A 12,765-nucleotide genomic window follows, 5' to 3' on the forward strand; every position below is an offset into this window, starting at 1 on the left:
TCTCTCCCCAGCAATCCACATCTGGAGTTGTTCTCTTGATAACAACTTGCATTTGTATAGCGCCTTCAATGTAATTGACCTGGAGGAGAGGTTGCGGCCAATGTTCCCACTTTAACACTAATTGTTTCCCCTAAAGTACTTTATTTGCTGTAAAGCACTTTGGAACATTCTGACATCATGAAAGGTGCCATATAAATGTCTCCTGGCCCCGCCCCCATCCTCTGGCCCCACCCCTGCCCTGTCCTGTGGCCCCACACCTATCCTCTGGCCCCGCCTTTTATTAGAGCTGCCCAATGCATGATACATACTTTTCCTTTAGGAGTGCTTTATCAACATCCCTCATAACTCTGTTAAACTGCCCTTTCTCTACTTAAAGGAGAAAAATCCCTAAGCTTCATAGAATGGAATCCCTGCAGTGCAGAAGGCGGCCATTCAGCCCATCGAGTCTGCACCAACTCTCTGACAGAGCATCTTACCCAGGCCTACCCCTGCCCTATCCCTGTAACCCCACACATTTAATCCCCCCCAACCTCCACATCTTGGGACACTAAGGGTCAATTTAGCATGGCCAATCCAACTAACCCGCACATCTCTGGAGTGTGGAAGGAAACCTGAGCATCTGGAGGAAACCCACACAGACACGGGGAGAACGTGCAAACTTCTCACAGACACTGACCCGAGGCCGGAATCGAACCCTGGTGCCTTCCCTAATCTCTCCACGAGAGCCCTGTTCTCTCTGGCCTGTAGATCAGACTGGGAGTTCAGGTACAATCTATCACTGAATTTCTCTTCAAAGGGTATTTTACTATAATAACAGATCCAACTACGTCCAAGTTGCCAAGCCAACTACAACCCAAGCCTTCACTGGTGGACACGCATTTTTGGAGTGAAACTTTAGCCAACTTTGAATCATAGAATCCTACAGTGAAGGAGGCCATTCGGCCCATCGAATCTGCACCGACCACAATCCCACCCAGGCCTTATCCCCATAACCGCATACATTTACCTTAGCTAGTCCCCCCTGACACAAAGGGGCAATTTTAGCATGGCCAATCCACCTAACCCACACATCTTTGGAACCGGAGCACCCGGAAGAAACCCACGCAGACACGGGGAGAATGTGCAAACTCCACACAGACAGTGACCCAAACCGGGAATCGAACCCGGGTCCCTGGCGCTGTGAGGTGGCAACGCTAACCACTGTGCCGCCCTAAAAAAATCTTTAAAGTTTGTAACATGAAACACCACAAAAGAGGAAAAGAAGACAAGAGGACTGAGTTCAGCACAAGAGAGCAGCAATTCTGACCTGGAGTCCCGGCCAGAAGGCTTCCAATGATTGGAAGACAGGCATGGAGATGGTGCCTTTATACATCTGAACCCACACGTACCAGTCTTCAAACTTTGTGTAATTCTTAATCACTTTATCGTAATCTATGAGGGAAAAAAAAGGAATAAATTAGAGGAACAAAATAGAGGTTAATTTTTTCAACAGGGATAGATATTTAAAACGCAGAATTATTGGATTCCTGTGACGGCTGGTATTCAACACAATGAATAACAGGCACTCTCGGTTAGTGTTTGAGTTGATTAGAGTCGAGTCCAGAATGTTCTGAGTCCCAATTGTGACAGCAATCACTGTCTAAGTGTTCTGATTATTAATACACGGAAATTTTCCAAAGTACACGTTGTACGAGTGTTCACTTCACAAAGGGGTTTAATTCCTCGTGTTGGCGCGGTGGTTTAGACATGAGCTATTTAAAAGCAGCTTCTTCATCCTGTTTAATTTCACCAGTTAACCAGACGATATCGAAGGGTATTAAACCTGTATGTGTGTTACTCGCAGGAAAATCACGTGCACATTGGGGGGTGGCGGCATGGTGGCACAGTGGTTAGCACCACTGCCTCACAGTGCCAGGGACCCGGGTTCGATTCCCGGCTTGGAGTCTGCATGTTCTCCCCATGTCTGCGTGGGTTTCCTCCGGGTGCTCCGGTTTCCTCCCACAGTCTGAAAGACGTGCTGTTGGGTGGATTGACCAGGCTAAATTCTCCTTCAGTGTACCCGAACAGGTGCTGGACTGTGGCGACCAGGGGATTTTCACAGTAACTTCATTGCAGTGTTAATGTAAGCCTACCTGTGTAATAAATACACTTTAAATTTTTAGCAGAACAGCACTGCGATCAGAATTTGCTGAAAAGTTCCACCATAAAGTAAAGTTTATTTATTAGTCACAAGTCAGGCTTACATTAACACTGCAATGAAGTTACTGTGAAATTCCCCAAAGTTGCCACACTCCGGTGCCTGTTCGGGTCAATGCACCTAACTAGCATGTCTTTCGGACTGTGGGAGGAAACCGGAGCACCCGGAGGAAACCCACGCAGACATGGGGAGAACATGCAGACTCTGCACAGACAGTGACCCAAGCCGGGACTCAAATCCAGGTCCGATGTGAGGCAGCAGTGCTAACCACTGTGCCACTGTGCCGCCCCACAGCGCAAGAGCAGCAAAGGGTCATTTTCATAGAATAGAATCCTTACAATACATGAGGAGGCCATTGGGCCCATCAAGTCTGTACCGACCACAATCCCACCAGATCCTATTCCTATAACCCTCATTTACCCTGCTAGTTCCCCTGATACTAAGAGGCAATTTAGCATGGCCAATCAACCTAAGCCGCACATCTTTTGGACTGTGGGAGGAAACTGGGGCACCCGGAGGAAACCCACATGGGGAGAAGTGAAAACTCCACACAGACAGTGACCCAAGCCAGGAATCGAACCCAGGTCCCTGGCGCTGTGAGGCAGCAGTGCTAACCACTGTGCCAGTGGTTTCCTTTCAAAGGAAATTCACCTTTAACCAATTAACATTAAACATAGAAAGGTGTGGCTTTTCACCACCATTCGCATTGCTCTGAAGACAGTTGTGCTGAAACTTTTTGCCGCTCTTTTACGCAGCTCCACCCCAAGACCAGGTCATGGAAATTTCCTGGAATTCCCACAAAGATCAAGCCAGCATAGATCCACGCCTACAGATTTGGGCACAGTGTGGCCCAAGGCCACTGAAAGGATTCAAACGCTTTTAGTTGAAAATGCTCCTTAGCAAAGTAAATGACCAAACAGACCAAGGAGAAGTCGAGGCGCTCCAGACCGAATAAGGAATGGGACAACAGCTACTGGGATAGAAGGGCAAGATACGGGCTCTTGCATTTGGGCAAGAACAATGCATGACGAATATACACACAGTAAACAGGTGACTAGAGCCTGAGACATATGTTTCGCACATGATTAAGTGACAAGATTAATGGTGTGTGTACGTGACTAGTTAAAGTAATAAAAGTTGACTCTGTTATAGATTTTTAGAGTCAGTCTTGGACTGTCTATGACTGTCTCTCTCTCTGCGTTTAGCATTGAAGCATAGAATCCTTACAGTGCTGAAGGAGGCCATTCGGCCCATCAAGTCTGCACCGACCACAATCCCACCCAGGCCCTATCCCTGTAAACGTCTGTATTTACCCTGCTACTCTCCCTGATACTAAGGGTCAATTTATCATGGCCAATCAACCTAACCCACACATTCTTGGATTGTGGGAGGAAACCGGAGCACCCGGAGGAAACCCACGCAGACACAGGGAGAACATGCAGAAACTCCGCACAGACAGTGACCCAAGCCGGGAATCGAACCCGGGTCCCTGGGCACGTTTGGCCCCATCAACGTGTTGGAATAAAGTTTTGAAACGTGTTCCCGAGTCTCTTCCGGAGGTGATCTGAAACCAGCTCATGAAAATTTCCCGGAATTCCAGCAAAGAACAAGCTCGTCGGGATTCACACCCACATATACAGACACAGTGTCACCCAGAGGCAACATTGGTGTAAGTGAGACGTTTTAAAGTTCTTTTTCTGGGGACCCGGGTTCGAATCCCACCACGGCAGATGCTGGAATTTGAATTCAATTAAAAAAAATCTGGAATTAAGAATCTACTGAGGACCATGAAACCATTGTCGATTGTCGGAAAAACCCATCTGGTTCACTAATGTCCTTTAGGGAAGGAAATCCAGCATCCTTACCTAGCCTGGCCTACATGTGACTCCAGAGCCAACAGCAATGTGGTTGACTCTCAACTGCCCTCGTGGCTAAAGGGATCAAGGGGGTGTGGAGAGAAAGTGGGAGTGGGATACTGAAAGTGCATGATCCACCATGATCATATTGAATGGTGATGCAAGCTCGAAGGGCTGAATGGCCTACTCCTGCACCTATTTTTCACTGCCCTCCATGGGCAACTAGGGATGGGCAATAAATGCTGGCCCAGCCAGCGACGCCCATGTCCTGCGAATGAATAAAAAAGAACACATTATATTTTTTCAATTCTCTTCCATTAAACTAACAACACTATTCTTAACCACAGTGTCTCAGTGTAGCGGAGGTTTTTCATACCCAGTCCCCTCTCAGGGCTATGCAGCTGAAATGACCTTCACGATGGAAACACTTGTCCCTATTTAACAAATGGAGGAGGAGCAGAGACAAGAGGCCGAGAAGGTGGTAGGAAACAGCATCACCCTCACTCTTACTCCCATTGGCAGCGGTGAGTCTGCACTTCCGGTGCGAGTGAGAACAGCAGGAAATGTTGATGCAAATTTCCCATTGGCCGGGTTCGTGCAGAAACCAGCGTGAATTTCATCACCTTCTCTGCAAAAGTGCAATCCTAGAAATTCTGGCTCATCGTTTTCCTCCACAGATTAAACACTTCATTCCACCTTCTTAATAAAACCAATTCAAACTGTCACCTTCATGATCCAAGGTCCCTGTTCTGCCCGTTTACAACCCATAATCTGGAACAAAGAGAATTACAGCACAGGGACAGGCCCTTCGGCCCTCCAAGCCTGCACCGACCATGCTGCCCCGACTGAACTAAAACCCCCTACCGTTCCGGGGACCATATCGCTCTATTCCCATCCTATTCATGTATTTGTCAAGACGCCTCTTAAAAGTCACTATCGTATCTGCTTCCACTACCTCCCCCGGCAGCAAGTTCCAGGCACCCATCACCCTCTGTGTAAAAAACTTGCCCCGTACATCTCCTTTAAGAAGCTTTTGTGGGTGGCACAGTGGTTAGCACTGCTACCTCACAATGCCAGGGACCCGGGTTCGATTCTTGGCTTGGAGTTTGTACATTCTTGTGGAGTTTGTACATTCTTCCCGTGTCCACGTGGGTTTCCTCCGGATGCTCCGGTTTCCACCCACAGTCCAAAGATGTGCAGGTTAGGTGCATTGGCCATGCTAAATTGCTCCTTAGTGTTAGGGCAACTAGCTAGGATAAATGCATGGGGTTATGGGGATAGGACCTGGGTGGGATTGTAGTCGGTGCAGTCTCAATGGGTCAAATGGCCTCCTTCTGCACTGTGGGATTCTATGATAAACCTTGCCCCTCACACTTTAAACTTATGCCCCCTTGTAATTGACTCTTCCACTCTGGGGAAAAACCTTCTGGCTATTCAGTCTGTCCACGCCCCTCATAATCTTGTAGACTTCTATCAGGTTGCCCCTCAACCTCCGTCGTTCCAGTGAGAACAAACCAAGTTTCTCCTCATACCTAATGCCCTCCATACCAGGCAACATCCTGGTAAATCTTTTCTGTACCCTCTCCAAAGCCTCCACATCCTTCTGGTGGTGTGGCGACCAGAATTGGACACTAAATGACCAATAATCGTAAACAAAATAAAAAATAAAGCACCACCCATTGTCTGATCAAACATTACCGGGTCAGATACAGTTACTCTGTATCGGTTAGATATGGAGGAAAGGACCCTCTTATTCTGCCTCACCACAAAATAAGTACACTCTGTCAAAGTCTCATTAATTACATTGTTCAGGTTTAATGTCAATTACGTTGTTAAACGGGTATTAAGTATTGGGACATTTATAAATGGGGATAGCTGGGACACCGGTGTACAAGTAGTGCGGTGAAAACTGGGACAGTGAGTAAATTTAAGGAGGAGTTAGACAGATTTTTAATTGGTAATGGGTTGAAGGGTCATGGGGAGAAGGCAGGAAAATGGGGATGAGGAGCATATCAGCCATGTTTGAATGGTGGAATGGACTCGATGGGCCGAATGGCCTAATTCTGCTCCTACATCTTATGAACTAGTGTTGACTGTGAAGTACGTCAATAAACCCTCTCCAGTTAAGAAAGCTGCCGTGTCTTAGTTTTGACTTCATCAATTGGCGTGGATCCAGTTAATGTAGACGAGGCCCGTGTTCCGCATGCCTCACACATTCTGCACCGTACGTCACAAACTGCAGCGGAAATCGCGACGCAGAAGCCGATTTGATTAGAGCACAATTCTCACCAAGGAAGGAAGACATCAGCCCCTCATCCTGTAACAAGATGGCTCCTTTCACTAGATACTCAAAGTAAGAGTCGATCCCTGCACCAATCCCAGCATCCTGTGCCACCCACTTTGATGTTACCACATCAATATGGTTTCCAACCTACATAAAAGAAGCGGGATTGGGGGGGGGGGGGTGGGGTGGGATTGGGGGGTGGGGGGGATGGGATGGGGGGGGGGGGGTGGGGGAGAGGTGGTGAAGAGGCAAGAGAGTGAGAAAAGATTCAGTCGAAACAGATCCTGATTTTATAGTCACTGATGTAAGTAAAGTAGATTTGAGTTCAGACTTTTTATTCACTTGTTACAGGTGAGTGTCGCTGGCCAGGCCAGCTTTATTAGATGGTTCGCTCTACTCCACCTCGACCCCTTTGTTTTCATTTTATTTCTTTATTGTTCTTCTTTATGGTCCCCTTTCTCAGAGGGTGGTGGGTGCCTGGAACTCGCTGCCGGGGGAGGTAGTGGAAGCGGATACGATAGTGACTTTTAAGGGGCGTCTGGACAAATACATGAATAGGATGGGAATAGAGGAATATGGTCCCCGGGAAGGTAGGGGGTTTTAGTTCAGTCGGGGCAGCATGGTCGGTGCAGGCTTGGAGGGCCGAAGGGCCTGTTCCTGTGCTGTAACTTTCTTTGTTCTTTATTTTTCTTCTCCCCCCCTACTCTTTCCCCCTATTTTGATCCCCCTTTTCTTACCTTTTCTCCCCCTTCCCCCCTTTTCTCAATTTTACCTCTCTCCCACCCATCTCCCCCCTCCCTCCACATCTTCATCTGTCACAACCCTCTGATTTCAGCTTCTCTGCTGTTTGGCCAGTCACACCTTCTATTCTCTCTATGAGCTGCCATTAGCACCTCTCAGTCTTTTCCCTTGTTTCTGTGGCTATGACTCATCTTTCATTCCCTCCCCCTGCAGTATAAATATCTCATGATGTGGAGATGCCGGCGTTGGACTGGGGTGAACACAGGAAGAAGTCTCACAACACCAGGTTAAAGTCCAACAGGTTTATTTGGTAGCAAATACCATAAGCTTTCGGAGCGCTGCTCCTTCGTCAGATGGAAATTTCCACTCCATCTGACGAAGGAGCAGCGCTCCGAAAGCTTATGGTATTTGCTACCAAATAAACCTGTTGGACTTGAACCTGGTGTTGTGAGACTTTTCCTGTATAAATATCTCCCACTTTCTGTGCCTTTTAGCTTTGACAAAGGGTCATCTGGACTCGAAACGTCAGCTCTTTTCTCTCCTTACAGATGCTGCCAGACCTGCTGAGATTTTCCAGCGTTTTGGTTCCAGTTTTCTTATCCATCCCTAATTGTCCTTGAGAAGATAATGGTATTCCCATCCATCCATTATACCTCCTCATCTACCTACCCTCTCCCAGACAGTGATCTTCTTTTAATTTTAAAAGGGAACAGTGCCAGTATTCTTGGGACTTTGTACAGAGGCACTGAACTGGAACACCTCAGGGCATCCAGGCCACTGCGTCTACCCTTCCTGCAGGGTCATGAAGCTTCCGGGTGGCACAGTAGCACAGTGGTTAGCACTGCTGCTTCACAGCTCCAGGGATCTGGGTTCGATTCCAGGCTTGGGTCACTGTCTGTGTGGAGTTTGCACATTCTCCTCGTGTCTGTGTGGGTTTCCTCCGGGTGCTCCGGTTTCCTCCCACAGTCCAAAGATGTGCGGGTTAGGCTGATTGGCCAAGCTAAAAAATTGCCCTTAGTGTCCTGAGATGCGTAGATTAGAGGGATTGGTGGGTAAATGTGTAGGGATGGGGGGGTAGGGCCTGGGTGGGATTGTGGTCGGTGCAGACTCGATGGGCTGAATGGCCTCTTTCTGTGCTGTAGGGTTTCTATGATTCTATGAATCAACTCTTCCACAGCTCCCCATTCTCATCACAATGGCCGACTAAAGATAGGAGACATTCCCATTACGTTTAACTCCAGATCTGGCTCCTTCAGAACCAGAGGAAAGCAATTGGCCAACAACAAGCTGTTAGAAGGAGATTTGGTGATAGTACTATTGTGATCGGCGGTGGTGATCAGTGGCAATAAGAAAGGTGGCACCGGAATGCAGGAACACAGAACAATGTCCCAAGGTGTGGAACACTGAAGCCTATGGGGAGAGAGCGGGTAAATGGAGTTGAAATCAACCATGATTGAATGGTGGAGTGGACTCGATGGGCCGAATGGCCTTACTTCCGCTCCTATGTCTTATGGTCTTAAATAGAGAGAGACACACCTAAGAAGAGATATTGTCAGACCATGAGTAACGTAGAGTCAAAGAAGATGGACAGTTCCAAGATGGGGAGCAACACCATACTTGGAACTGTAAATAGTTAAAGACCCACCAATAAAGGTGTTTATGTATGAGCAATGAGCCACCACCACTACATCATAAAGAACCCACATTACATACATAATGTGGCATGGTGTCTAAGCATCTTAGACCATCACCATCTAAAAGGGCAGTGGATACATGGGAACAGCACCACCCCTCCAAGCCACTCACCATCCTGACCTGGAAATATATCGCCATTCCTTTACTGTCGTTGGGTCAAAATCCTGGAACTCCCTCCCTAACAGCGCTGTGGGTGTACCTACACCACCTGGACTGCAACGGTTCAAGGAGGCAGCTCCCCGCCAACCTTCTCAAGGGCAGCTAGGAATGGGTAATAAGTGCCGGCCTTAACAGTGACGCCCAGATCCCATCAAAAAGTAAGAAGAGTGACATCAAAGAAAGTTTTGACACCAAACTGCTTAAGGAGATCATAGAATCCCTACAGTGCAGGAGGAGGCCATTCAGCCCATCGAGTCTGCACTGGCCACAATCCCACCCAGGTCCTATTCCCCATAACCCCATGCATTTACCCTAGCTAGCCCCTCTGACACTAAGAGGCAATTTAGCATGGCCAATCCACCTAACCCGCACATCTTTGGACTGTCGGAGGAAACCGGAGAACCCGGAGGAAACCCGGGCGGGGGAGATATTAGGGCAAATAGTTAAAGATGAGGGCCTGAATGAGCAACTTTGAGGACAGGGAGGTGACAATGTCCAGAGCTTAGGTCTGAATATCTTTGTAAGTGACATTGAGTCCAGAGGAAAACGAGAGTAAAGGTTGACTGGTGAAACCACAGTAATGGATCACTAATTAATTGTGTAAAGAAATAAATTAACTCTTTCCAAGATGGTGCCAACCTCAAGCAGCAGAACCTCATTAAATGACAAATCCAACTTAGCAGTTGATAACCGAGTTCTCTGTGGACCAAAGTTCAACAAGGAGGAATTTCTGTGCAACTCTTATCCAAACTGGTATTTAAATTAACAGCGTGCATGGAAACAGGAACAAAGTGGGTGGGTGCAAGTCACATGCTGCTCTGTGGGGAACGCACGTGTACTAAGTGAGGGGCTGAACGACTGTGGCCGGATCTCTTGTACATTCCAGCGACATTCTTTTAGCTCAGCATTGTCCAAGCATGGTATTCGGGAATCAACCTATGACTCCAAAGGTGTGCAGGTTTGGTTGATGGGCCATGCTAAATTGAACCGTAGTATCAGGGGGATTAGTCAGGTAAGACCATAAGATATAGGAGTAAAATTAGGCCATTCGGCCCATCGAGTCTGTTCCGCCATTCAATCATGGCTGATATGATTCTCATTCCTATTCTCCTGCCTTCTCGCCGTAAGCCTTGACCCCATTATTGATCAAGAACCTATCTATCTCTGATATTTGGGGTTATGTGGGACTGTTGTCGGTGCAGGCTCGATGGGCCGAACGGCCTCCTTTGGCACTGTAGGGATTCTATGTTTTTATGGGAGGAAACATCACGAGAGGAAAAACAGCAATTTGCATTGAACACAATAAAGAGTTCCAAGATGCTTCACAGGAGAACTATCAAACAACATTTCACTTCGAGCCCCATTAGGGCAATCAGGGCTGGTGGTAAAGGATGTAGGTTTAAAGGAGGGTCTTAAAGGAAGCAAGAGAGGTGGGGGGGGCACGGAGAGTATTCCAGAGTTTAAGGTCTTGGTAGCTATGGTACCACTGGTGTCGTGATTAAAATCGGGGTTGCACAAGAGGCCAGGATTAGAATGCCAAAATCTCAGAGGGTGGCTGGACGAAGATCTAGTATTTCAGACCAGCTGCTTGAGCTGCTTTTGGAGTTTGGGTGCCTGCGTGAGACTTCAGGTACCCACAGGGATGTGGCACTGATGTCAAGCAAAAAGCACCCGCCCTCAAGAGGTGCGACACGGCGGCAAAATGGTCAGCACTGCTGTCTCACAGCACCTGGGATTTGGGTTCGATTCCCGGCTCAGGTCACTGTCTGCGTGGAGTCTGCACATTCTGCCCGTGTCTGTGTGGGTTTCCTCCGGGTGCTCTGGTTTCCTGCCACAGTCCGAAAGATGTGCTGGTTAGGTGCATTGGCCGTGCTAAATTCTCCCTCGGTGAATCCGAACAGGCGCCAAAGTGTGGCGACTCTGGGATTTTCACAGTTACTTCATTGCAGTGTTAACGTAAGCCTACTTGTGACACTAATAAATAAAAAAACTCCTCATAAATACAAGCCGATGATCAGAGAACAGAGGGAGAGGGGGGTGACGGGAAGGCGGGTGAAACCTTGTAACAAGAAGTACTCACAAGCCCAATCTCCGATCGGCTGTTCCACAGCGCGTCCAGTGCTTTCTTCGCCACTTCCTCAAACACTGGGTCACCTGTCAGGCGGCTGAGGGTTGCAAATTCCAGAATGAAGGTGCCGATACCCGCAGTGCAAGTGACCGGGGTCTCACTGGGGTTAACGCCGTTCATGAGGTTTACTGTTCCGTACGGCATTCCTGTTGGTGTCTGGAAAGCTGAAGGTAAAATACACACACTTTCTCACCACGTTCGGTGAAGCTGTATTAACAACGCCAAACTCAACCTTAAACTATCATGCCACAACCATTGAGATCTGCAGTATGAGTCCTGGTTCCCAAACCCTCCACTCAACTACCGAGGACTTGAGCTCTGGAATTCCCTCCTTCCATCTCTCCCCTCCTTTAACACGCTCCATAAAACCAACCCTTTGACCAAATTGTCTTGTCCCAAGATCCCCTTGTCAATGTCCGTCGCTGTCAAATTTTGTTTGATCATGCTTCTGAGAAGTGTCTCGTGATGTTTTAGAATCATTGAATCCCTACAGTGCAGAAGGAGGCCATTCAGCCCATCAAGTCCACACCAATTCTCCGAAAGAGCATCCCACCCGCACCCCCAAATGACGGCATGGGGCATTGTCTTAAAGCTTCAGCATCCAGTGCCGCAGGGTATATACGGCATGGGCTTTTTATGGTTTGAGTACACCGGGGCATTGCCAAGCAGAAAGTAACACTTTCCCCAAAGGGAAAGCAACATTAGAAATAGCTGAGACAGAGATTGCAGAGGGCTGATGATGGGTAGTTTGCGCTGTCCTGCTGACTTCCACAGTCAGAGAGAGAGAGATATGTTCCTGCGGAATGGCTATCTGCAGGGGTGCTGTGACTCTGCTTGCTGGCTTTTAGTTCTGTGTTAAAACTTCCAACACCTGTTCTTTTTCTCACTTTACGGGATGTGGGCATCGCTGGCACGGCCATCACTGCTTGTCCCTAACTGCCCTCCATTTCAGAAGACGTCGGAAAGTCAACCACATTGTTGTGGGTCTGGAGTCACATAAAGGCCAGACCGGGTGAGGGCATAGAAACTAGAAGCCATTCATTTTGATCATGGCTAACCATTAAATTCAATATCCTGATCCCCCTCCCCCCCCACTCCCCCTCCGTATCCCTTTGGCCCCAAGAGCTATATCTAATTTCTTCTTGAAATCACGCAACATTTTGGCCTCAACTACTTTCTGTGGGAGTGAATTCCACACATTCACCACCCTCTGGGTGAAGAGGTTTCTCCTCACCTCAGCTCTAATAGGTTTATTCTTATTCCTTATCCTCAAACTATGACCCCTGTGGGCAGCACGGTGGGCAGCACGGTGGCACAGTGGTTAGCACTGCTGCCTCACAGCGCCAGGTACCCAGGTTCGATTCCTGGCTTGGGTCACTACCTGTGTGGAGTTTGCACGTTCTCCCAGTGTCTGCGTGGGTTTCCTCCGGGTGCTTTGGTTTCCTCCCACAGTCTGAAAGACATGCTAGTCAGGTGCATTAACCCAAACAGGCGCCGGAGTGTGGCGACTAGGGAAATTTCACAGTAACTTCATTGCAGCGTTAATGTAAACCTTACTTGTGACTAATAAATAAACTTTAGTTCTGGACTCCACCACCATTGGGAACACTCTTTCTGAATCTACCCTGTCGAACCCTGTTAGAATTTTATAAGTTTCTATGAGATCCCCTCTCACTCTTTTAAACTCCAGTGAATACAATCCTAA

General features: G+C 48.0%; 1 protein-coding gene across 1 annotated transcript in view; it reads right to left on the bottom strand.

The window, feature by feature from the left end:
* Positions 1–12,765, bottom strand: part of edem2 (ER degradation enhancer, mannosidase alpha-like 2) — a 40,367-nt gene that overhangs the window by 5,335 nt on the left and 22,267 nt on the right. The window contains exons 6-8 of the mRNA XM_078236818.1: positions 11,013–11,224; positions 6,343–6,484; positions 1,307–1,431 (exon numbers count right to left, since the gene is read on the bottom strand). Coding sequence (XP_078092944.1) covers positions 1,307–1,431; positions 6,343–6,484; positions 11,013–11,224 — 479 coding nt within the window. The remainder of the gene's footprint in view (positions 1–1,306; positions 1,432–6,342; positions 6,485–11,012; positions 11,225–12,765) is intronic.

Source organism: Mustelus asterias, chromosome 20, assembly GCF_964213995.1.
Source record: "Mustelus asterias chromosome 20, sMusAst1.hap1.1, whole genome shotgun sequence".
NCBI classification, from domain to species: domain Eukaryota; kingdom Metazoa; phylum Chordata; class Chondrichthyes; order Carcharhiniformes; family Triakidae; genus Mustelus; species Mustelus asterias.